The sequence below is a fragment of the Hibiscus syriacus genome, unplaced genomic scaffold, assembly GCF_006381635.1.
Source record: "Hibiscus syriacus cultivar Baekdansim isolate YM2019G1 unplaced genomic scaffold, ASM638163v2 tig00113124_pilon, whole genome shotgun sequence".
In the NCBI taxonomy this organism is placed as follows: domain Eukaryota; kingdom Viridiplantae; phylum Streptophyta; class Magnoliopsida; order Malvales; family Malvaceae; genus Hibiscus; species Hibiscus syriacus.
Genome location: NW_024063444.1, coordinates 969,463 through 997,387, shown reverse-complemented (window position 1 = coordinate 997,387; position 27,925 = coordinate 969,463). Strand labels below are relative to the sequence as shown.

Here is a 27,925-nt window from a genome sequence, read left to right as displayed (position 1 = left end):
AAAATAATTTAGAATAATGAATCCTACTTTTAGGTTTTCAGAAAATATATAATTTTAATAAAAATGATTAAAATATTGGATTATCGTTTTTTTTGGGATAGAAACCGTTAGTTTTATTAAAAATACTCTTGTTAAAGTAACGTTAATTAAACTATATCTTGTTTTTTTAAGCGTTCATAATTCATAAAATATGATCCTAATAATAATAAATTTGGCATAATTGTATTACAAAAATAATTTAAAAAGAATATGCTAAGAAAATATAAGTAATATTCAAGCGAAATGTCAGTAGCATGAAAAGGATTCCTTCTCTGTCCTGAATCTAGCGATTAGCTTTTGGGAATTCTCATTCTCTCTCCAAGTCTCCAGGCACAAAGCTCGAGGTGACAATGAAATAGAGATATACCAACCAAAACTTGGGCGTTCAAATCTATCATTTGAAATTAAAAGAAAAATAGCTCTATTTTCTTTCTCCCCCTTGTCCTACATTTTGTCACTAATTAGGTCATGTTTGCTGTTCATCCTATTATTGGAGAGAAAATTTGTTAGCCAAATCATTAAGTGTAGTGTCTACAAAATTAAAGCTTTACTGCAATTAATTGAATTAAAAAACGGATAAGATGATTATTTGACACTGCTGGAATGTGGTTTGGACAAAAAAACTCTTAAAATTAAGTAGTTAATTGAAAAATTAAAAAGCTTAATACTATTACACACGAACCAAATGATTTTAGTAATTAAGAGATTATTGTTATCCTTTTAACTTTAATTCTCAAGTTCAAGCACTACGTAAGTAGGGGTGTATGAATGTTCACTATCAAATAATTAATAAATATTTAAACAGATAGTGTCTTATATCATCTACCGGTGTGAAAACAAAATCTTCATTTTTCTTCTTCCATTAGTCCTTGGGGTTATTTTCTATATCATTTTCATCAGGGCAACATGAGATTTTATTGTCAAGTGGCAATGGCAACCTTCAGCATAATCCAAAAGTCCAAATCAAAATCATGGGGTTGGAAAAAAACAGGAGTCTGATATGAAATATTGAAAATGGGGTGTGGTTTCAACCCAACCCCATTTGCCATTACCAATGACACTTGCTTTTGGAAGCTTCTCAGCAAAATCAAAAAAAAAAAAAAAACCCCCAGCTTTTTGGCCGGGTGCTCATCTTCATTCACGCCCCTCCTCCGTATCATCTCTCTTCTTTTCCCATTTATTTTATTCAATTTCACACCGTACAATGCCGTAATTACTATTCGGAGTTTATGAAAAATGTTGGTCCCTTGACGTTTTAGTCCACAAAGATAAATTATCAAAGACTAGTTCATCAAATTCAAAACCCAGAACCCGAGTTGAGTTCCCACTTTTTTCTTCTCATTGGATGATTATCTCGTTTACATTATTATTCCAGCAACAACCCCCAAAACCCGGGATTTTGCACTACCACTCAAAAAACCAGAAACAGATAAACAAGAGATTAAACAAAGCTACACTCTTTCATCATGTTTGCCATTTTTATCAAACATTTACTAAACATAATCTGCTTCAAACACCAAACCCAAGAGAAAACATAATCTGGTTTATGAGTGTGTTCTTTTTGTTTAGCTGAAAATGAAACCAGCCTATTTGTTTAAACCAGTTGAGGTTTCTCTGGTAGCTCAGTAGTAGGCTCCCCTAGACTCTGTAATTATATAGTTATTATTATTTTGCCATTTTTTTTTGGGACACTTTGCTCTTAAATGAGTTGAGCTGCTGTTGTTGAGCCTATTACTAGTGTTGTTGCTGAGCAGATCTCAAAATTTTCAGCCTAATTAATCAACATAACATAACCAACTGTACTACAGCTTTAAAGGTAAAAAGCTTTCTTTTTTATTAATAAAAAACATACTTTTTCCTCTCCTTCTCAGTACTAAAAAGCTGAATTGTCAGTTTTCCTTCCCACCATTAGAATTTTGCTGTGATGGGGTACTAAGAATGATTTAATTACCTTTAGTATTGCATTTTCCAATTCTCCTAGAGTTTCCATATACATTTTTTTCATGTTGAAAAGCCGGTCATTTGGTCTTTGTGGGATTTTCATCGATTTTCACCTATTTAGTTGCGCCATTAGTTTTGGCTAACTTGTTGGTGTTTACAGATATCGGTAGATATAATCATCACTATCATTACCAACACAAATAGAAGAGAAATTGCAGAAAGCACAAGTGTAGGTTCTATCGTTTACCGGGCTGCGCCGCTTCTTCTTGTCGCTCGTGCGTTTCCAAAAATCCCAAATCTCGAGGTCCCAAATGGCGAACCACACACCCTCCCTATAAGCCATTTTGCTTTTGTATTTCTGGGTTTTTATTTTCTTCTTCTCATTTGTTAAAGCGAGTGCCTTGAAGAAAAAGTTTTTCCAGGTTTAGTTTTCAGTGTTCTTTAAGGTTGAAAAATCGAATTTTGATGAGTGCATTGAACCCAATGTACGAGTTTTGAAACCGTTCAAGCATTGATCTTTGTTTTTAACTATTTGATCATTTCCGGTTTGGCTTCAATCCCATTGGTTTACATAATCAATTGAGTAAAACCGCTGATTCTAAGGCAATTTAAAGGGTTCTAGGGAAGTGTTCTTGGGATTGTTTAGAGGAATGTATTGAAAGATTTGATTTTGATGTGTAAAGCCGGACTTAGTTACAAGTCATGCTGAGCTGTGAAGAGGGTGAGATTGATGTGTTCTTCGATTCTTCGGATTTCTTGTCTGTCGAGGAGCCGGTTTTAGCCAAAGTAGGATCAGAGTGGGGGAAATTAGAGTATGGAATTTGGATGGATGAACCTCGGAGTGTTGAGGAACGACGCCGAAGATTTCTTCATGGAATGGATCTTGTTCAGCTTTCCTTGGAGAGGATCACAGAATGCAGTGATGCTGTATCAAGTTCTTCGATTTCGCCTACCGGCAACGGCAATGAAACCATTGCTGTCTGTGATAGGGAAATGAGTTGCGAAGCCAATTTGTTGGTTGATGAATCAGAGCTAGAACAGAAGGTAATGGAAACACAACATCAACTTGATGAATCTGGAAATGTTGAAGTTAATACGAAGAAATTGAAGAAATGGTGGAAACACTTTTCGAGCATGCGGAAAGGAGAAGGCAGGCGTTCATCTAAGGTAATCAATCCGAGCTTCAAAGTCCATAAAACGAACAGGATGATGGTTCAGTCCAACAAGAAAGGTTACATGGAGTTTTCAGAGCTTTATATGGGACAAGAAATACAGGCTCACAGGGGCTACATTTGGACTATGAAGTTTAGCCCCGACGGTCAATATTTGGCTACCGGCGGTGAAGACGGGAAAGTCCGAATATGGCGTGTAACATCGATAGATGCCTTTAGTAAACCTTTGATGGCGGAGCGCGGTTTAGGTAGATCTATGGGCAACGGAAAGTTCGGTTTCGGCAGAGAAAAGTCGGTTCACTCTCAAGTTGTTATTCCTGATGAGATTTTTTGGATCAAGGAGTCACCAATTCATGAGTTCCATGGCCATTCCAGTGATGTTTTAGATGTTGCATGGTCCAATTCAAATGTGAGACAATGCAGAAACTTAGCAACTCGGTTTTAGACATGTTTTTCGTATGCTTGAATCGGTTTTTCTTTCTTGTTGCAGTTCCTTGTTTCTTCTTCCATGGATAAGACGGTTCGACTATGGAAAATCGGCTGCGATCAATATCTAAATGTTTTTCATCATAACGATTATGGTAACTACGGAATGACTCGATCCTATTTCGTTACTTTGGAATATGTTTTGTCATGGTCTGACCATGTTCTTTGTATGCAAACAGTAACTTGTATCCAGTTCAATCCGATGGATGACAATTACTTCATCAGTGGCTCCATAGATGGAAAAGTTAGGATTTGGGGAGTGTCGGAGAAACGAGTCGTTCACTGGGTCGATGTACGCGACATTATAACTGCTATATGTTACCGGCCAGACGGAAAGGTTTGGTTCTGAACACTCGAGTCAATATTCTTCTGCTAAAATAGTTGTTTTCGATTTCATCTGTAATCGTTCCATGCCCCTTCGTTCTAGCAGGAATTTATCGTCGGTTCCATTAGAGGCACTTGCCATTTCTATGAGGCTTCAGGTTATACATCTCTTCCATGTCCCGAGTTCGATTCTACTGTTTTAATTTAGTTGTTCGCCTTTTGTTTTCATTCGACCTGATTATTTCTGATTTTATGTTCTTGGTGCTATAGGCGACGGCATTAATTTGGAGGCCGAGGTTCAAATTCCTGGCAGAAAGAAAACTTTGGGCAACAAGATCACAAGTATTCAGGTTTTGCACTCGAGTTCTAGATTCTAATATCTTTTGCTTGCAGTAATATTTCATGATTTTGGTTCCATCTTGCAGTTCTCCCAGGATGAACCCCACAAAGTTATGGTAGCATCAAAAGATTCCAAACTCCGAATACTCGACGGCGTAGATATCGTTCGTAAATTTAAAGGTAACCTTTCTTTATTCGATAACTCGGGAATTCGGTTTATATCGTTGCTGCATTTTGCGTTTGCCCTGTTCTTCTATCTGCACTTTTAATAGTCTATGGTAGTTCATTTGATTAATATCTTCCTTGAATGGTGCAGGACTACCGAAGTCAGGAAGTCAGATGTCGGCATCTTTCACGTCGACCGGGAGACATATAATATCGCTTGGAGAAGACTGTCATGTTTACTTCTGGAACTACAATAGCATGTGCCCCCGAACATCGAAACACATGAAATCCGTTTCGTCTCGCGAGCACTTCTTCTGTGAAGATGTGTCCGTTGCAATACCTTGGTTAGGCCAGCGCTCGGATCGGAGTCACTCGGACTGCTATCCTAGAAAGGATCAGATGGAGGGTGCTTCTCCAATCAGAGATTCGCAACGATTCTCTCTTGGTAACTGGTTCTCCATTGACAGCTCCTTCAAGGGCTCTGCAACATGGCCCGAAGAAAAGCTTCCGTTATGGGATACAGCATTTGCGGATGATGAATTATATGCATATGAGCACCAGCAACTCCGTCAAAACGGCCAGTATCACACGGCCCTACCGGAAACATGGGGGCTCGTTATAGTTGCAGGCAGTCGGAATGGAACAATCAGGACGATCCAGAACTATGGATTGCCTGTTACTCTATAGGAGTTCGACTTCATTCAAGTTATTTGTAAATTTTTCCCGCTCGGTATTCAACCCATTACCACTCACTTTTCAGTGAAGGTGTCAAACGATTTTCCTGTGGAAAATACAAAAAGAAATTTTCCCAAATAGGGTAAAACTACAAAACGGTCACTAATGTTTGAATAATTTTTTATTTTCCTTCATTGAAGTTTCAAAAGTAATATATGAGTCACCAACGTTATCGATTTATAACAAAATGATCACTCCATTATTATCTTATTAAATTAATGATGTGACAATATTAATAAAAAAGTTAATGTTTAATTTTACCCCTAAATCACTGTTAAGATATAAAATAGATACTAAAACAATAGTTTTATATCAAATTTACTCCCAAAAGCTTTCTAATATTATGTGTATTTGAGATCCATCCACATAAGTCATCAATGAAAACATTTGAATGAGCAATCCTATATGCTTTTGAGAAGAGTTCCCTAATATTGTCCTTTGATGCACCTAATATATTAAATACAAAACATAACTATCAGTAGTAGATCTAGAAATTTAAAATTGGGGTTTAAAATTTTAATACTTTATTTTAAAATCATTTTGGATATGCAAATTTCTTTATTTTTTTATATTTCCATTAATAAACTAAACTAAATTTAATATTCTTCTCAAAATAGTGGGTGTGTAATAGCTCCCTAGGGAGCCATGTACATACGCCCTTGATAACTATCAACAAACATCTCTGATTACGGTTAAGAAAATTTTCATTTATCAAACTCTATACACAATGTTATGAATTCATGGAGCCCCAATAATCATATTCAGTAGAAAGAGTCAAAGAAAGAAAAAACCGGAAATGAATACCTGAGTCACCCGACGGTCCTAAAAGAGTAAACTAGAAATTTTGGAGTCCAAAAGTTGGCGACAACCGACGGTGACCGGTAGTGATGGTGGTGAGTGCCGACCGACAATTAAAAACTTTGGTCGAATTCGAGAATCAAATTGATATTTCATATAAAATTTAAGATGAAAGATATTTCATCTAAAGCTTAAGGATAAAATTAAAATATTATCTTTTTACTAACGTACTACGTCACCAAACTAATATGAATTAACAGTTTAATGATTAAAATATAACAATTGATAAAATAAATGATTAAAATTTAATAAATCGGCAATGTAAATGGCTTAAATATAACTTTCTTAAAATTGATAATAGAAAATGAACAAAATTAGAATGAAAGCGATCATTCTAATAATTACCCTTAATTTTGATTGTTTGAAAGCCTATGCAGGGGGCGGACATTAGATTGTAGTTGGTGTCTTGGCGTTAGCTAGCCGGCGGAAAGTGAGGCTTGAGGAGCAGTCAAATAAGCGTCCTTAATTAACGAATATTATTTCATTATTTAAATTTTGTTCAAATTTTAGTTTCGTTGTTAATTAACTCAAACTTTATTAAGTAAAAATTTAACCTAAAAATAACTATCTATAAATAGCAACAATTCTTATATGGTGATAATAAAACTTATTAAATAACACAGGAAACATAGATAATCAGAAAAGCATTGCCCTTCCATTGCTGTTTGCATTTTTGGTTACCCATCTTCCGTTTGTGGAGAGTGATTGGTTCATAAACTTCCACATCCCCATCGTAAACGATTTGTCTTTACTTAATTCGCCACCCAGCGAGCCGAATTTGTTCCTGCGCTGCAAGTCCAAGAACAAGGACATCGGTGAAAGACAGATGATGAAGGGACAGGATTACACGTGGGATACCAAGACCAACTTTTTTCACACGACCCTTTTCTTCTGCAACGCACGGTGGGTGGGTGGGTCGCAAGAGGCAACGTTTCGACGCTTTTGATGCTAAAAGGGACGAAAAATTATGTAGGAAGTATCATAATTCTTACATGTGATCGGTGAGAGAGAATGGAGTTTATTTCAGTAGAGACAATGCCACTTGGGTTAATGTATACCCTTGGTAGAATGTAATCTATCAATCTATTTTCGCATCGGAGAATCCTATTTAGATATTGATTGTGCAATATTAATCAAACCTATTTTAAAGTGTATAGGAGTTCTCATGGTCGACTTCATTGAACATACTTGTAAATTTGAACCCATAAATACAACTGACGAATCCCCTAAATCTAATAATACAATCTCCAAATATTTAAACCCAAAACTTGATTTAGAAAATTCAAATAAAACTTGAGCTAAATTTCACAAATTTGAGCCCCAAAAAAAACCCATAAGAAATAGTCGGGGAAGAAATTATAGACCCACAAAGCAATGCAGAAGAACTTCCTGCAGTATTCAATTTTTTAGTTGGGCCTATAAAAATTGGATAAATTGAATATAGCTTTATGAGTGTTTGTTTAAATTTAATTATAATATTTTTATAGTATTATAATATTAATTTAAATAATTCTCTATAATTATATATAATATGTATATTTGTTCACTTACAACTTCGTTTGTATGTGTAAGTAAAATTTATAATATTATTTAATAAATCAAATATCATCTAAAGTTATGTAATGTATTTACAATGTTATTTTTTAAAAAAGAGATTTTGATGGCAAAGTATTAATGAGAGTATATAGGAGTCAAGTAATTCAAGGGAAGAAAGAATTTGCCAAGAGATGTAATCCAAGGATCAAATTGAATAAAATGAAAAGTTAAGAGACTAAATTAAAAACTTGAAATTTTATTGCCAAGAATTGAAGTTACACATATATTCTATAGTAGTTAGCTGTGATTCATTATGATAAAAATAAACTTAAAACGAAGAAAGAATTGAAGAAATAAATAAATTAAGGATTAGAACTAATAAATTATTGGAGCTAAAGTCAAAGACAAAAAAGAGGTAATTTTAATATTCAGTTTTTCACACTTTTAAATTTAAACTTTAAATTTAAATATCTAATTCGAGTTGACTCAAATAATTCGATTCAAACAATTTAAAATTAACTTTTTTTTTCTGAATTAAATCTAGTTTTGTTCAACCTAAAAGAGAGCAATTGACTTAACGATTCAAGAGACCCTCGTACTTTTATAAAAATAATAGAACCCTTTGAAGTCAAATATTATCTTTTAAAAAAACATTTATCAAATAATATATTTTGTCATTTTAATAACTTTTAATCATTAAAATTCGGCTTACGGGTTCCTTTTGTCCCTTTAGTAGACTCAATTTTTCATTTTCGTCAGTATATTATTTTTACATCAATTTAGCTAACGAAAATTTTCAATTGTATCAATGTTTAAATATTTACTATTGTTTAAGGTTTTAAGTTATGATTTAGGGTTTAGGATTTTAAGTTAGGGTTTAAGTATGTTATGATGCAATTAAACAACTTTGATAACTAAATTGATGCAAAAATATTATAGGAATAAAAATGATAAACTAAATGTACTACATGAGCACAACAACTCTTAAACCTTAAAATTCTAAATATCTCTTCCAAATTTTGGACCTTCCAAACTAAGAGCATTACAGTCTTAGTTTCATGTAATTTTAAAATATTATTTTTGTACATATAAATTATGAACTTATATGTTTCACAACATATGACATAAATCAATGATTATTAGTTATTTTAAAAGATTCCTATATTCGTTAATGTTTTAGGATAAGAAACCATTTTTAGACACCCACAACTCTTCTAACGGCTTAGGGTATAAAATTAATGTCATAATGTACAAATATATTATTAACATAGGATAAAATAGTCACATTAATCTATATCTTTTTAAAGTAACTGTCCCATAACATTTTCTTTTAGGAGAACCCTAACATTTAACTAAATTGTTATTGTTGCTTATATTATTATTTAGAACACTTTGACCCCTCGTTTCATTTTAGGGAAAATATCTCTATTTTAAAACGTTAATCGTTTGTTAACTAATGATTTTCATCCACAAATATATCTTTTTGCTCCAAGATGAAAGATTAAAACTAAAATACTCCAAAAAAAAAAAGAATAGGGACAAAAGTGACAATTTCTTCAAACATTAAAAACATTTTTTTTTGACATTATACCAAAATTATTCCCTAAACGTAAGATGTCTTGGTTAATTCCATGTAAGATATGCAAACATTTTTTTTTGAATTAATCACTGGTATTCGATATATTGACCGATTAATTAGATCGGGTACTGTAGAGGCGAGGGCGACCCTCCCAACCCAATTTGTTTCATTCGCAAACGCCAGGATTCAAACCCTTGACCTTGCTTAAGAGACCTAGTGTCCCATCGTACTAGACCAACTGATTGTTTATCTTACTTTAATAAACTAGAGTAAAGTCATAATAGGGTTTAAATATAAATTATTGATTTTAACATAATCATGTTTTGTTTTCAATATATATATTCTCGAAGATTCACGTACTAATTAATAAAATTAGTAATGATTCCACTACATAAGTATAAATGCATAGATCCGAGTCTACAAATACAGTAACAAGAGCTGAAAATAATGTAAAGATACTTGTGATTGCATCAGTAAGATCAGAATTTTCTCCGACCCTAACCGTGCATAATGGACTGACACATGAGCGTCTAGTAGCTATAGATAGAACTAATATAAAATCACATCATCAATCTCGTTCAACTGTTGGGTGCGTGTGCTGAAGTGACACTGCTGGAGTCTTGAGGAATCCCTCAATAAGTAATTCAGACACCTATAGGCTATAAACTTTTATGCTCTGGAGCAACCATAACACTCCCTTTGACGTCTTGACGACTAAGAATGTGACCCATAGAACTGAAAGCCCTCTTTAGCTATGGATTCCTTCATCATGCTCCTCCTCGTACCCTGAACCCACTCCATAGCATTTAGGTTTGAGAATTTCTCTTACCCTGTAGGAGATACTTTTTAATCATTTTATTCAACCAAATAGACGTTGTCACCACCTAGGATAAAATGAAAAAAAATATTATTACTCACATCGCGAATTTAAACATGGGCCTATGATATCAAATGGCACTCAACTATTGAGTTAATCATTTTGGTTAATTTAACTATATTTTGTATTTAACTTATATAATGTTATGTAAATATTTTTTGATGATTATAACATTTAAATATGAGACACTTTAAATTAATTACTGAAAATTTAGTCACTCAACTATAATGTGATTTTTTTATTACACTAAATTTAATATTTACTTTTATAATTATTACATTAAAATATTAAACTTTTAGTTTATTTAAAAACAAAAAAAAATAATTTATATATTTATATTAAATTTATATTAAATTATTCTAAAAAAGTATATTTATGATATTATAAAAATATTTTCCATTGCGCACTCCCCTCCACCACATGAAGTTAAGATTGTGAAATTGGGCGTTCCATTTCCATAAAAGTCATGTTTTTTTATGCTTTCAACTCCACTAATCTTCTCGTGTTTGTGGATCTTAAAGCAATGCCCATTAAACAACACTCCCTTCCTTTGTGTTTAGCGGTACATAATGGAATTCCTATATGACGGTCTTCCCTATTTACATTAACAAATTATAGTTATAAGAATGGTTGAAAAGAGTATTATTTTTTCTTAAGATTTCGAGTTCGAACAACTACGTCTGCGATATATGTATTGTCAATAATTAAAAAATATTATAAATAAATATTATATTATAATCACCTCAGATAATTCAAAAAATATATAAAGATTCTTATTAATATGATATTTATATTTAATTTAAAACATTATAAGATTATTTAACTATAATCAAATAATTATTATGGTCACTTAATTTTTAAAAATTATTAAATAATTTTTATATTGATCAAATTATTATAAAATAATTTAATAAATTTAATAACTACTTTATTACTTTTAAAATTTTAATAACCAAAACCGGTTATTATAATACCCTTTAATTCAGTATACATTGGATAAGGCCAATACGAGATTGTGGGTGATGAATTGCATCCTACCTTGAATAGAAACCCACTATAAAGTTATGATATAATATTTTTTTAAAAAATAAATCACCACTTAATTATTTAAATGACATTAGTTAAGTTACTCACCATTAATACATGATAAAAAATTAACATGATAATTAATAAAATTAGTACAATTATATATAATTTTCAAAATTTATATATTATATTAATTTAATACTAATTTAAATTTAATTTAATAAATTTTCTATCATATCATGTAAAGCTGGTATATGGGCTACCCGCCCATTTAACCCATGGGTTTTAACGGTGCAGGCTTAAACGAAACGGTTTAAAAAGCCCGCAATCATAAATGATCTTGAATTCTAAGACCCGTAGCCCGTAACATTTAATCCGTGGACTTACCCGCGACCCGTTAAATAACAACAATTTTAAATGCTAAGGCCCGTGACCCGCGACCCACAATCCCGATCTTGAATTCTAAGGCCCGCGACCCGTACAATTTTAAATAACAACCATAACACCAATAACACCAAAAGTCAATTACACTATTAATCTGAAACGGAAGTTAGTAGCAAAAAATAATCCACAATAACACCATAACAACAAAAGTCAATTAAACTATTAATCTGAAACTGAAGTGGCTAAATAACACCATAACAGCAAAAATCCATTACACTATTAAGTCTCAAGATAAACAATTAAATAAATAACACCATTAAATATCAATAAATCTAAAATAAATAACACCATAACACCATTAAGTCTAAAATAAATAACACCATAACACTAATAAGTCTAAATAAAATCAACATAAAATAAATTGAAAAAAAAATTAAATTAAGCGGGCTACCCGCGGAGCCTGCGAGTATACCCATTAAACTCAAGAATTTAACGGTCCAGGCTAATAAACCCGCAATTTAAATAAACTTTATTTTTTTAGACCCGAAACCCGTACAGACCACAAGTTATACGGACACGAACCTTAACCCATTTATCCAGCTCTAATATCATGTGGTCACATGTGAAATGTACCTATCAATGTGCATCTACCTATCAACGAGAAATGTACGCCATTACTCAAGCGGTGGCAAAATGGCGTCATCTGTTGCGTCACAAATTTACTTTTTACACAAATCAACAAGCTTTGAAGAGCCTACAAACTCAGGTTTTTCAAACTTCAGAGTAGCAAAAATAGCTTGGAAAACATCTTAGTTACGATTTTGACGTGTATTGTTCCGGAAAGGGCAATGTTGCAGCAGATGTGCTATCCTGAGTTTCCTTCTCTCAGTTCATGGCTTGTTCTCGACGAGATTTTGGCTTCTTGAACGATCTCCGCCTTGCTAACAAGTAACATTCTGAGCTTTTTAAACTCCAACAACAACTGGCCGATGATTCTTCTACATTGCCTTAGTATAGTTTCAAGGATGGCCTTTTATTTTTTTGGGATCGTTTGGTGATTCCGTCTGATTCTTCCATTCGACAGCAATTATTATGTGAATTTCACTCGTCTGCTATTGGCAGTCATTCCGACATTCATCGCACGTTTCACCGCCTCGTTTCTAATTTCTTTTGGCCCCAAATGCGTCGTGATGTGCAACGATTTGTAGCTGAGTGCCATATTTGTCAACAAATGAAATCTTCGTCCTTACCCCAGTCCGGGTTGTTGCAATCGCTGCTTTTACCGTCTTTGGTGTTTGAAGGAATATCCATGGATTTCATTACATGTTTACCTCTTTCCCAAGGTAAATCAGTTATCATGGTAGTCGTTGATCGCTTGACAAAATATGGCCATTTCCTTGCATTAGCACCTCACTTCACTAGCGCGACTGTGGCTAGTGTTTTTGTGTCGAAAGTGGTTCGCCTTCATGGAATTTTAGTCGAGATTGTCTGATCGTGATAGTCGTTTTATGACTGATTTTCGGCGCGAACTTCACCGTTTGCAGGGTACGACATTGGCTATGAGTACAGCCTATCATCCGCAAAGCGATGACCAAACTGAAGCTTTAAACCGTTGTTTGGAAATGTACCTACGCCTTTATGTGTCCGATTACCCGAAAACTTGGCTTACTATGCTGCCGTAGGCCGAGTATTGGTACAATACATCATTCCAATGTCAGCGTAAATGATTCCATTTGAAGCTCTTTATGGTCTGCCACCCCCAACGATTTCTCATTATATTTTGGACTGCTCGGGTCATTCTCTTCTTGATGCCTTCTTGGTTCAACGATATGAGATGCTACAAACCCTCAAAGTCAATTTGCTCAAAGCTCAAGCTCGGATGAAAACTTTTGTCGATCAACATCGTCAGGACGTGGTCTTCAATGAGGGTGATTGGGTTTATATTAAGTTACAACCTTATCGTCAGAACTCTCTTCGCCTTCAACGCCACCACAAGTTGGGTCGTCGTTATTTTGATCCTTACAAAGTCCGTCGTCGCGTTGGCCAAGTTACTTATCATCTCAAATTACCAGCATCCGTGCAAATACATCCTGTTTTTCATGTTTCCTTATTGCGCAAATGTGTGGGTGTGCCAGAACAACAAGTTACTCCATTACACTTGGTTGACTCTACTGCTACTATGGTGTTACAGCCCGAATCTATTGTCTCTACTCGTGTTATTTCCCGTAATGGTCGTTCCGTGGTGCAATGGTTAGTTCGCTGGGAAGGTTTTGATGCAGCTGCCGTCACTTGGGAAGATAAAGATCAATTGCTCAATTCATTTCTGACTCTGAACCTTGCGGACAAGGTTTCAGCTAATGGGGAAGGCAATGTTATGAAAGATATTGAGGAGACAACAACAGCTGTGGAGCCGATTGTTGCAGTTAAGAGTGGGTCTCGAATCAAGAAACTACCAGCTAAATATGATGATTTTGTGCTCAATCCACGTCAGCGCAAATAGCAACCGAATACGTTAAGAATACTATAAAAAGCGAGAGTTGTGAGAAAACTTATCTGAGAATTTGTTGCTTTTGACTCTTATTTCTCACCCTTTTCTGTTGTTGTTTGTTTTGTTTTCATCTTAAGCAATAAAACAAACACAACCATTTCCTTCTTCTATTGGCGTACATAACAAAAAACAAACTGCAAAAAACCATTAAAATAAATCTTTTAATTTATTTTGTTATTCACAATGTCATGATTCAGATCATTAATCTTTTTTAAAGATCTAACGTCTCCTCTAACTAAATCAATTGATAGTTGGATGGATTTTTGCAATTTTCCTCTAGCATAAAAGGCTTAAAAAGCAATCTCATAAAAGGTTAGTTTTGCTTAGTCTTACTCGATTCAATTGCTTTGTAGAAATCTGGATTCATCACTTCATTCTTGGTGTTTAGGGGTTTGGTTGAGATATCTTAGAAAGCTTAAGGGTCAAATTATAAATTAATCCTTTTTATTAACCCAGCACAGAGAAAACATAACAATTATAAGCTAGATGATCAAAATTAGAAAAAATAATCGAATAAAAGTGGCATGTGTTGTTGTTTAGTAAAATTAAAATCAAAAGTGTGAACGCGCTTTTAAAACAGTGTCAATTACATAAAGATATGACCCAAAAAAAAGGAACATACTCAGGAAATCAAACTCACAAGGAATAGAGTGAAGCAGTGTTGATTGCCGGTGGTGTTGGAACATAAAATTCATCATCAGTCCAGTTATTTTCACCCCAGTGTTTCAACATGCTTTCCCATTCACATACATTGTCAATGCACTTCTTCCTTCGCCTGTCCTTCACCTTCATCCTCCAATGTCCGTCGCTGAAGTTCGCCTTCTCGGCTTCCCGTCTATCGAACTCCAACTGAGCCTTTTGCTTCGATCTCAACAAGCAAAACTGCTGTAATTTCTCCGGCATTGCATCGTGTACCTTCCACCACCTTTCATGTGCCACATCGCTAGCAAACTCTAGCATTATGTCCACATTCCAATTGCAATCATAGTCCTTGTAGCACGACCATGGCTTTATGCCCAAGTAATGAAGTACATAAAGGACCGACGGATCGCTGCCGAAGAGACGGGTTTTCTTTTGCTTCACGTCTTCCTTGTCGCCGCTTCAGAAATGTTTGAGGAAGTTAATGTGCCGTGGAATCCGATGCCACCACATGAAGACCTTGTTTAAGTATCCTTGATCCCCACCGTTGTATAACTCGAACACTTCGATGTGATCCATCAAGAGTTGGAAGGTGCAGTTCGACGGCTCAATGACCATCACACCGGAGTTGAAAAGTGTGGCGTTGTTTCCCGTCGCAGATATTTCCTGCATGCCGAATAAGAAATCAATGTTGCGAAGAATTAGCAGATCGGCGTCGATGAATATGATCTTATCGTACTCGGTGAGCTGCCATAACCGGAACTTGCTGTAGTTATATTCGTTGTAGGCATCTTTTTCAGCTTTTGGATTTCTGATCCTTTGAATTGTCCTGACTTTCCATCCAGCTGCCTCGAGTCCACTCCGGTAAAACACATTGATCATCTCATCGACGAGTATCACGAGGTCTCGAGTTGAGCCGGACATGCGGATACTTTGAGCCGCTGCTATTGCCCCGCATACATATACATAAGCTGAATGCAGAATTGTCGCATATGCTTCTCGAGATGGATTCCCTGAATATGCTGATGCTGCATTTAAAACAATGTATCACTTGGTTTTCCCCATTGAAATTAAGAGAAAAAAATCTAGAAAAGAACTGACCTTTGATCCCAATTGGAAGTGCGAGTTCACAAGAACCAATTGGAAGCCGAATCTTTTCCCTCAACACATTAAAGTCTGGTTTGTATAGGCAGACATTGTTTTCTCGTCCGACAAGTTCTTTGCACGGGAACATGTTTGGTATTGGGAAACACTTGGACACGAAAAGAACGCGAGACTAGCTGCAGATGCAACATAGCAACATCCCTAGACCAATTCCCTTCGTTCCTGCAAGGAAGCTTAACAGCAATCAGATCGAGACGTTTTCCGGGGACTTCGATCTTAGGTAGCGTGGGTCAAACCGGGATGTCTTCTTCTTGTTCCCCGTCGATCCATTCGGGATACAACGAGTCCCATGTTACATTCATGTCGGCATGATCCAGTCGAAGAACCATGTGGTTGGCATCAGATATCAGATGCTTCCAAAGAGTGATTTCCTTATCATTGAAGTTCAAAAGCCTAATTCCCTAGTAATCATTCTTCTTTTTATCCATTTTCTGAATAACTTTCAATACATCACCCCAATTGGTATCTACTGTTAACTATAGTTGAAGCTTAGAAAGAATGAACAAGAAAAAAATGCTAAACCTTGAAAACTGTATTCCTCATGCATTTACAGAGATGTGCAACTATTTAAAGCTACCAATGAGCTGCTGCAAGATTGGTTATAACTAACCTACAGCCGACTAACTGCTTAACCGAATATGGTTTAACATTCACCCTGCTTCTTACAAACTTCCTTCAACTCAAAAACACACAATTTACTTCTGAACAAATCAAATTTGAGCAAGGGAAGAGACTTTGTTAGAATATCTGCTACTTGGCTACTGGTTGGCACATAATTGATTTTAACTTCACGAGCTGCCACCTTTTCAAGCACAAAATGTAAGTCTAGCTCAATATGCTTGCTCTTTGTATGCAGTATGGGCTTTGCAGCCATAGCTATTGCACTGGTGTTGTCGCACCACACCTTGGGCTCTTCAGGCAGTATAACGTTCATCTCATTCAGCACAACCTTAATCCACACGACTTCAAAGGTGACATAAGCAAGGCTCCTGTACTCAGCTTCTGCAGTGGACCTGGATACTGCACGTTGCTTTTTCGAGCTCCATGCCAGCAGATGGTTCCCATTGTAGACACAATATCCAGAAATCGACCTCCTGTCATCATCATCTCCTCCCCAATCCGAGTCTGAGAAGGCATTGAGTACCACCAGTTTTTGTGCTTGAGTTGAAAACCAAAGACCAGTCTCTAGTGTTCCTCGTAGGTACCTCAGTATGCGTTTGACAGCAAGCCAATGTGCCTCAGTGGGCTCTTGCAGGAACTGTGCAGCTTTGTTGACTGCAAATGAAATATCTGGCCTTGTATGACAGATGTACTGCAGTGCCCCAACTACACTTCTATACTGTAACACCTCAACCCGTATCCAACCCGAATACAAGTCTGGGGTGTCACATTGACTTTTCAAACTTTGACTCTTGACAAAATTCAAAGAAAATTTAAAACTTTCATTAAAATAAAAACTGTTTATTTACATAAATTGACCATAATCGATCAGAGCATATTCAACTCAATCAATTAGTATATGGCAACTATGTTCAGATTAACCAAACACATTTAAATCATCTATTTTCTGATCTGAAACTTTGTAAGGAAAATGTTGACCTGTCTTGCTCCTCTTAGCTTCTCACTTTGTTTTCCAGAACCTACGTGTGAAACACTCACACGCTAAGTCTATGACTTAGTGAGGCATTAAACTTATAAGAGAAACTCTAACTTCTTAACCATGCTTGAACATATCATACTATGCTATCACCCAAAACAATATAGCATTTCATGTAATCAAATGTACAAATATACACATCATCATATCAATCATATAATACAATTCATATCACAAAAACATATACTTTACATGTAATATATATGTTTATGGTTATCTCTTTATTAGCCCATGTACATCTGTGAGAACTGTAGATATGTGAGTCTATTGAGGTTGTGCATTATGCTGTCACCACAGTTCGTATGGGGTCCCATTAGGGGCTATGAATTTTGTCCCGAAGGACCTATGTACTGTATTTGTCCCGAAGGACCACTCCTTAAGAACCATATACATATTTCAATGGATCACATATGTGTCTCATAAGACCCTGTAAATGTTCTAAAGAATACATATATGTCCCGAAGGACCACGTAGAACCCTCGAGTCTTGGCATGCCAACTATACCTCTAGCTCTCTTTACACATAACATGGGCATTAGAAATCTATCATGTCACTTATTCACATGTACACTTTTATATCACGACATATAAGCTCATAGCCTCTTTCACATATACATGTAGTCACATAACTTCTTTTCATATTCTCATAAGATTACATAGCTTATATCTTATACTTTGTTTTCTCATGTTCACATATATCCTGTCATATGGCTCATATATATATATCACATAGCACATACTTCTCATATCATTACATTCAAAAGCATGTTAACAAATATAATCATGTATACATACAATTTATGTCATGCATATACGTATAATCATATATTCATGCATTCAACATAGGAAATAGACTTGTCACAAGTCTTGTTTCCATTTAGCACCATAAACGAATTAATATGCACTCACCTGAGCCTCACTAAGTTCCAATCCACTTTTATGATTTTCCTTTCTTTCGATCGAATCTTAACTTGATGATCGTTCCGGAACTTGTTCGTGTTCGATATCTACATAATCACATATTGATACATATCAGTATCCAATTGATATACTCTAATCTATCATTTCTTAGACTAAAAGAAATGTCTATTTCAATTTCCCCTTGAAGTGCATTGATGCATTCTACAGTGCATCGATGCATTCTTTAACATGTGCATCGATGCACTACCCATGCATTGATACACAAATTACCTTCGATGTTTTCATTTTAAAGGGATGCATCGATGCACTCCTTATGCATCGATGCACCAATTGCATTCGATGTTTCTTCTTTAAAGAGTGCATCAATACACATTGAATATGCATCGATACACCTTGCCCAGAATTTGCATTTTAGCACGAAAATCATCAACTCTTCCCTTAATTCTTCTATTTTAAGCCTCTATTATGTCATTAAACTCAACTACCATTACTTAAACCAACTTATATCCATGTAAATCATCTTTAACCTCAAAATCCTATATTCCTTATGAAATTCAAGAATCATACTCAATTTCTAACATGTTCCAAATTCCATTCTATTGCTTCTAACTTCTTAATTAGACAATTGACAAGTTAAATCCAGCTTTAGAACTTCAAAAACCTTTCTATAACAAAAGTCCATTTCTACACCCTTCATATAATTTCCTTTTTAATTCTCTATTCTTGATGTTTAAAGCTTATATAAGCTTTCCTTAAGCTTATATAATACTCAAAGAATCAAAATCAACTTATAAATCCAAGAATTAAACAGCTGAAATTAAACTCACCTTTGAGCTTGGAGATACGGGAGAAGGAAGAAGAAGAAAGAAAACTCCAGAGAATTATCTCCTCTTCCACGTGGTTCCCTTATCTTATAAAGGGAAAAATAAAAATCTTACTTGTAAATTGACCATTTTACCCTTTAATTCATTCTATAATTACTAAATAACCTTCATCATATTTCCAATAAATCATTGAACTATTCATTTATCCTACTTTAATCACCAATATCTGAAACTTTACAATTTGGTCATTAACCTGGTATTGAGGATGTTAAATATACTGCTGAGGTTTGCTTAACACTTCCCCATCGTTCTTACTAAGTTTCGTTGTTGTTGCCATGGGAATAGAGGTTGAGTTTACATTCAACATTTGATTCTTTTGCAGCAACTCGGTGACAAACTTCTTCTGGCTGAGGAACAAGCCATTGTCTAATCGATGTACTTCGATACCAAGGAATTAAGCTGCCCAAGATCCTTCAAGGAAAATTTCTCATGCAGTGCATGAATAATTTGATTAATTTCAAGTTGAGAGCTCCTTGTGATGAGGATATCATCTACATACACCACCATGTATACTACTTCACGATCTTCTTGACGAATAAACAGTGAGGAATCTGCTCTTGAAGGCTTGAACCTTAAGCTAAGCAAGAATTCTCTTAGCTTAAGAAACCAGTTTCTTGGAGCTTGTCTCAGGCCATACAGTGCCTTTTTTTTAGCTTGAACACTAGAACAACTCCATCACTAGATTGTTCCTCAAAACCATGAACTTGTTGTATGTATACATCCTCAATTAGATCACCTTTTAGAAAGACATTGTTCACATCCACTGCCTTATTTTCTAGTGGCATGAAACAACCAACGAAAGCAATATGTTTATTGTGAAAAAACGAACCACAAGACTGAATGTGTTCATAAAATCATAGCCTGGTATTTGGGAATACCCCTTGGCAACCAATCTAGCCTTCAATCTTTCTACTGAGCCATTAACATTCTTCTTCACCTTGAAGAGCCATTTGCAGCCAATGGCTTTCCTACCAGCTGGTAACTCTACAATGTCCCACGTATCATTGCTAATAAGTACATTGTATTCAGCCATAACAGTCATCCTCGAGTCATCATCTTTGAGAGCAGCTCGAATATCACCAGGCATTCCTTACATTGAACTGAGTAGATTTTTGGCTTAAAAATTCCATGCTTGCTTCGAGTTGTCATAGCGTGAGTGTTGGTCATTCTAGCATCTGGAACATTTTCTTGATTTTGAGCTTGCTCACTAGAGGCAGCTTGCTCATGCTGAGAAGATGCAGCTTGTTTATGCTGAGAAGAAGCATAGGCAACATATTCAATAGCATGAGAGCCCGATTCATTATTTATTGACTATTCTTCAGTATGCACATGCAGTTCATCGCATGTAGCTGTAGGTTGACCTGTACTGCTTGCTTCAATTTTTTACAAAATACTAACTCCAGTATGAACACTTGACCTTGGGGTAGTCCTGGCTTGCTCGTGTAGACTGAAAACAACTGGAATGGCCCTTGATCGAACTGGTTCATTACCACTTCTACTGCAAGTTGCTGCCTTGTGAGCAAAAGGAAAGATGCTTTCATTGAACACCACGCTCCTGGAAACATAAATTCTGCCATGATCATCCATGCATTGATAACCATGATGCATAGGAGAGTAACTTAGGAAGACACAAGCCTTGGATCGAAAATCCAATTTGTGTGTATTGAACATCCTAAGATTAGGAAAACACTGACATCCAAAAATTTTAAAAAACCTGTAATAAGGAGGCTTGTTATATAGCTTCTGATAAGGAGACACATTACCAAGGTTCTTGGAGGGCATCCTGTTGATGAGGTATATTGCACTGAGAACTGCATGAGACCAAAAGGTTAGAGGCATTGAAGCTTCTGCTAGTAGAGTCAAAGTAGTTTCTACTATGTGCCTATGTTTTCTTTCCACCCCCCCTTTTGTTGTGAGGTATGTGGGCATGATTTCCTGAGCTTGACACCTAGTTTATGTGAGACAACTTCTAGAAACCAAAACTCTCCTCCATTGTCTGTTTGTAAAGCAAGGATTGTAGTTTTAAATTGATTAGAAACCAAGGCTGAAAACATTTCAAAAGAAACAACAACTTCACTTTTATTCCTTAACAAATAGACTCAACTGATTCTTGAGTACAAATCTACAAAACTCACAAAGTATTTGAAACCACTAGAAACAATAGGAGCAGGGCCCCATACATCAACTTCAACTAACTCGAAAGGTTGTTTATACACAGTTTGTGACATAGGAAAGGGATGAGTTTTGCTTTTTCCCATATGACAGGCTGCACAAACCTCACTTTTGTCTACACTTAGTCTCTTATTGAGGGTTGTCATTACCACCTCAGCTGCTGGATGACCTAGCCTCTTGTGCTACAACCAGTATTCATTGGTATTTCTAACAACAGTGTTGTTGAGTGTTGTTGCTCCTTGCATAGTGTGACAATAAAAACTGTACAATCCTCCATCAAGCTTCCCTTCTACCAACACGACTCTTGTGCTTTCATCCTTAACATAACAAACATTTTTGTGAAATTCAAAGAAAACTGAATTGTCTTGAGTGAATTTTGAAACTGATAAGAGATTCTTGTTAATATTTGGAACGTGTAGTATTTGATCAAGCAAGAGATCCCTAGAGACAATTTTTAAAGCATTTCTACCAATATGAATAATTGGAATAGTGGAACCATATTCTAGATGAACCTTACCACTACCAGTGTATGCTTGCTTGCTCAAGAATGTGGAGGTGGTGCCAGTCACATGGTGTGTGGCTCCTGAATCAGGAAACCATTTTGCATGATTCAAAGGACCATTAACCATTAACGCATTGATCTGCACATTGTCATTTGGCTTAATGGCAGATGCATCTTTATCTCCTGCACTGCACTTACAAAGGGATTGTAATGGCAGTCAGATGTATGGGGAAAGAATGAATACGTATTTGCCTGCATGTCATTAGGCGAGGAGCTTTGTTGAGCAGTTACTCCTTTGAAATTTTCATCAAACTTATGCCAGCACCTGTCAACTAGATGGCCTAGCTTTCTACACAACTGACACTGCTATTTTGGTATTCTTTTATAATTGTTACTCATGGTGCTGTTAGGCTTAGAAGTCCCACGATTCTTGTACTGTTGAGCATCAGAGACCTGGTTGGTGTTGTAGCGTGTGAAATTAACACCTATTGGGAACCTTGATGAGTAATCAAGGCGAGACTCAGCATCAATAAGAACTGATACCACATTATCGAGGGCAAATGGATCTTTGCTTGCAGTGATCGCAACCACCGTTGGCTCATATTCGACTAGAAGTCCATTAAGAATGGTGGCAATGTGATCAATGTCTGAGATGGGATTACCATACGTGGTCAAGAGATCGCATATTTCTGTAATGGCCATGGTGTAGTCTCTCATAGACTGAGAGCCTTTCTTCATCGATCTAAGGCGACAATGCAAGGCCATTATTTTTGCGATAGACAATTTGGAATACAGTCTGGTGATGGCATTCCAGACTGCAGCAGTGGATTCATCACCAACCAATTGAGGTAGAATGTTGGCGCTAACAGTGGAAAGAAGCCAAAGAGCTGTCTTGCTTGACATACCGAATATAAGCTGGATTAACAGTCTGCTCTCCAGCCTCGTTGAGTGTCAGTTTTGATGGATCCACCACGGATTCATCAAGAAAGCTTTCAAGTCCGAGCCCTCTGATTGTGAGAATCACTTGTTGCTTCCAAAGAAGGTAGTTCGAGTCAGTTAAACATACATTGATTCTTTTATTAGCGAAGGTATGCGAGTTGGCTTCTGTCAGTTGCTCATCCTCGGCTATCATTATAATGCCTTGGACCATGACTGTTCTTCGAAGACAAACAAGAACCAGAAAGCAAGAAAGGAGAAAGAATAGCACACAACAAAGCTTTTTCAGGATCTAACGGCGAATGATACCATGTTAACTATAGTTGAAGCTTAGAAAGAATGAACAAGAAAAGAATGCTAAACCTTGAAAACTGCATTCCTCATGCATTTACAGAGATGTGCAGCTATTTAAAGCTACCAATGAGCTGATGCAAGGTTGGTTATAACTAACCTACGACCGACTAACTGCTTAACCGAATATGGTTTAACATCTACATCCGATACATTTCGAAAATCTGCTTCTCCCCATATCCAACTGTTCACGAAATTCGTTCGGCATGTATGCATGGGGTATCCATTTCATTATCTATGGTATGTTAATGTATGCATGTGTACGAGAGACGTACCGAGAACTCGTGGGCGATGAAGGGTGGGATTGATTGGGCCATGGAGAGTAGAAAAGCTTAACGAAAGTGATACAAAGAATGAGAAGCAGGAGAAGCTTGAGCAATGGATATTTGCAGCAGCATGAGGAGCGGTCTTGCACTAATGGGAGATGGAAAGGCTTCTCATCAACGTCTTTCACTTTGTTCTTATTTACCCTTCTTTTATATATGGCCTCACTGCAAATCAATGGTAATTCAAGAAAACAAATTATCCAGAAGGCAGTGTCGGACATATATTGTGCAAGAATTACTTTTATATATTCAAGAGATCATTACATTCGTGCTTATTTTCTCTCAAATGTTTTAATTGATTTTTATCTGACAGACAACAAAGATGAAGTCAGAATATCAGTTTGAAGGAACAAAAAACTTTTTAAAAGTAAAGGGTAACTTATAATTATATCATAAATATTCAAATTATATATATAGTTTAAATGTAAAATAAGTTTTGGGAAAGAAATAATTTATTGCCAACGAGTATTGGCATAAGATTTAAGATTTTGAGTTTATAAGGTTAAGTTTAAATTCTACCACTGTAACTTTTAGTAAACAATATGTAAATTCCTATATAAACCTCGATTGAGTCTTAGGTATACATGAGAGAACCATCCCTAACCTAAACTTATATAGTATAAAAAATAATAATTTATTTATTTTGCGAGTGGGGCTGGAGGCCCCTCTCATGTACCAAGTATATCCATCCCGTAGTGAATGTTGATTATTTTCAAAAATAAAATTATTATAATGTAATATTATTTGATATATATATATATATATATATATATATATATATATATATATTGTTTTATTTGATAAGAATGTAAGATTACATTATTTTATGAGTGGAATTTAATATCATTTAAAAGTAAATTTTATCGAACTTTTATTGTGATATATATTTTTAAACAAATTTAAATCTTAATATTAAATTAAAAATATGTTTGTAAAATAAAAAATAAGAAGATTAAAATAAAATAAATAAATTTAAGACTAACATAATTTAAATGTCATGATTTTTATATTGCCTGTTAAAATCTTGATAATAACATTTTTATAAATTTTATCAAACAGTTGACATAGTTGATAATGTAACATTATTTCATAAGAGAAATATTTATAAAATTAAACAATAAAAAATAACTTTTTAAAATATTATTACACTCTATAATGAATATTCCTTTAACTAAATACATTATTGATATCTTAGTTTTTTCACTCGAGAATAATATTTCCAAAGTTTTATAAAATATAAAGAAAAAAGTGGGCTTCTTTAGCTAAATAAACAAAGCAGATGAAATTTTTTAAAAAAATACATGTGTGTGATAATTATTTTGACATTTAATTTATTATATTATACGTGGAATTCATCATGAGAGGTGACGAATTTCATGATTAATTCTAATATTTTAATATATTTTATGAAACTCGTTACCTCTCGTTATGAGTTTCAAGTGCATTATAATAAATGATATAAATCTCAAAATAATATTAAAGCTCCCCAATTTTTCAAAAAAAAAAATCTGGCTACAATATTTTCAAAATTTAAACGAAAGAAGTGCACAAAATTTAGGCTAAAAATAGAATAAGATCTCACCATAAAATATTTTTGTAATGTAATGGAGAAAATCAGCAGCATAAATCAAAGAAGTACAATGTCACATCAAATAGGTGTGGTAGACTGATATCTTCTGTAGGTGAAGTTTTATTTTCGATCTTTCAGGTGTAACCCATGGAAATAGTGCAAGTCTTATAATTTTAAAATAATTCTGCTATCGATGAAACAAAATAAATTTAAATATAATTATAATTTGGTGGAGGAATTTAATAAAATTTAATAATAAATTAATGTCTAATAAATTGATGAAATTAAATTTAATTAAATTTCTAAATATGAAGTAGATATATAAGATAATAAAATATGAAAAAGTACTCCTATGTTTTTATAATTAAATTTAAAAATGATTTTAAACATCAACCAAATTTGAGATATATAAAGAAAGATTCGTAAAATAGAATAATAAACCAGTATTCATGAATGTAACAGTAGCGTGAAAGGAAACAGCAGTCGGGTAAATGAACTGGTAAATCGTATGAAAAGTTAATGCATAGTTAAAAGGAAGTGGTTTGTCAATCATTGGTAGTCCTGTAAATGAACTGAACGTTCAGCGAACCGTTCATGAACCATGCGGCGGGAAGTTCGTTTATGTGCGTTTATTTATTAAATGAACGAACATGAACAAGATTTTGTGTTCGTTAAATTAAATGAACGAACATGAACATAGGTCTCGTTCGTTCATTTACGTTCGTGAACGTTCGGTTATGTTCGTTCTGTTATGTTCGTTTATGTTCATTCATTTATGTTTAACCCAATCTTCTTAAATCAATTTTGGTGATCAATTTGTAAGTATCTTAAAAATATTAATTAATCTGATATTCTGATGACCAACTCCATAATTAACCCAATTTTATTTGGAGATTAAATCCAATATGTTAATCCGTGAGGCACCTCACACCTATATTCATTTTCCTTTTTTTTCCCCAAACCCTAATATTCACTGAAGAGTATAAACGATCGCTGAAAGCTTCAAAACAAGTTATATTATAGTGCAATCTGAAGTTTACAGGTTTGTTTTCATCTCTTTCTCTGTTTTATTTGGCTTAATAGTTAATATGTAAAGTTATTGCGGGTATCTTCACATCTAAAACTCAAGAAAACATCATACTTCTTTCTAGAAATAGATGGAAAGATAAAGGTAACAATCGGAAGTATATGAGCATCAGTAAAGAGAAAAATATAATAGAATTTGTCGGAAAACAAAACAAAGGTTTCTTTGTAATTTCTAAAAAAGAGTGTAATAGCAGAAGTAATGAGTTTTCCAGGAAGAACCCATTAATAAGTAGAAAATACACTTTGACAATGAATTTTTGTTTTCATAGTTCTTGTGTGACCTTTAGTTGTAGAGTAGACTTTAGGTACGTTAAAATTTTGAATGGTGGTTTAGCAATAATATCAATTACGATATGTAGCATCGAAGGGATTTCAGATCTATGTTATTTCCTTGTAGTCCAATTTGTACCGTTCGAAATCTTCATGCTGTTAAATTTTCTACTCTGCCAACGGAAATGACCATTATTAACAAATCTCACTAAAGTCTGACATTGATATCACAAAACTTTTAGCCGGCGAATTTATTAGAATAACGTAGATTTGGTTAATTTGCATTGTCGACTATTTTTCATGAAAGAACAATGGAAGGTAGGGTCTCCAACGTTTATGTTCATTTATGTTCGTGTTCGTTTATTTATTAAATGAACGAACATGAACAAGTTATATTCCTTAATAAACGAACATGAACAAAAAAAAATTGTTCGTTTATGCTCGTTTATTTGTTAAATGAACGAACATGAACATACATATGTTCTTACGCGTTTAATTCGTTTACAGGCCTAATCATTGGATTCAAAATTCTGGACCAGTAAGATCGATCCTTTTTATTATTATTACAGCTGACGGTAAAACTTTATTATATCCAAAAGGGTAAATATGATTGAAATTTTAAGTTGAACCCTGCCTGGAATTCCTCGGAAAATGAGGGTAGCAGTAAAAACTATGGATTTGCGGTTTTAAGGGCAGATTTATCAAACTGAAGGCTCTTGACCAGTTTGCCTAATCACAGCATAAGCTAACATAAAAGAATTTTGGCAAAATTCATTGGATAATATGGTGGAAAAAAAGAATGGTTTATACGAAATTTTGAGAAAATTATTTTCTTAACTAAGACGGAACAAACAGCGTATGGAATGACAATCGGATCATTTGATATTTTTTTTAAAAAGATGTTTGAAAAATACATCTTTTTTAGACTGCATATAATCTCAACGTCAATTTTAATAGAGTAATAATCCGAAAGACTTCAGGTGATCCGGCTCTCTTTCCCTCTACCCTGTTCATTCCACCCTAATTGAAAAAATAATTTCTCCTACTCCACAATGAACTGTAGACACTTATCCCATCAATGGTAAACAAAATCCTGAAATGTTACTAGTGCAAGAAACAAGCAGGAAGGAGGAGACTCACATTGATGCAGATAAGCGATGTCTGGGTAAGTTTACCATAATCTCTCTCATTTCCTAGGCCGTCAAGTGGTGAACAGAAAGGGCATGCATGCAAAATCTGATCCACGAAAACTATGAAAAACTGATATAATACGCAAGCAAATGAAGGAGGAAATGAACAATAAATGCCACAAAAAACTGGACCTATGATGCGCGGCAACTGGCAAGGGAGAAGACAGGCCTTGCAAACCAAACAAACAAGGCAATATAGGCTGTGGGAAACTTGTTCCTCAATTATTATATTGTTTTACTTCATCCCCA

General features: G+C 34.7%; 1 protein-coding gene and 1 pseudogene across 1 annotated transcript; one reads left to right on the top strand and one right to left on the bottom strand.

Moving 5' to 3' along the window:
* Nucleotides 1–32: 32 nt before the first annotated feature.
* Nucleotides 33–27,827, bottom strand: LOC120185534 (annotated as a pseudogene).
* Nucleotides 3,040–5,161, top strand: LOC120185535 (WD repeat-containing protein 44-like). The gene is made up of 7 exons (XM_039189719.1): nt 3,040–3,561; nt 3,643–3,733; nt 3,818–3,975; nt 4,069–4,120; nt 4,233–4,312; nt 4,388–4,481; nt 4,618–5,161. The coding sequence occupies exons 1-7, from the start codon at nt 3,115–3,117 to the stop codon at nt 5,151–5,153; spliced, it is 1,458 nt and encodes a 485-aa protein (XP_039045650.1). The 5' UTR covers nt 3,040–3,114; the 3' UTR covers nt 5,154–5,161.
* Nucleotides 27,828–27,925: the final 98 nt, after the last annotated feature.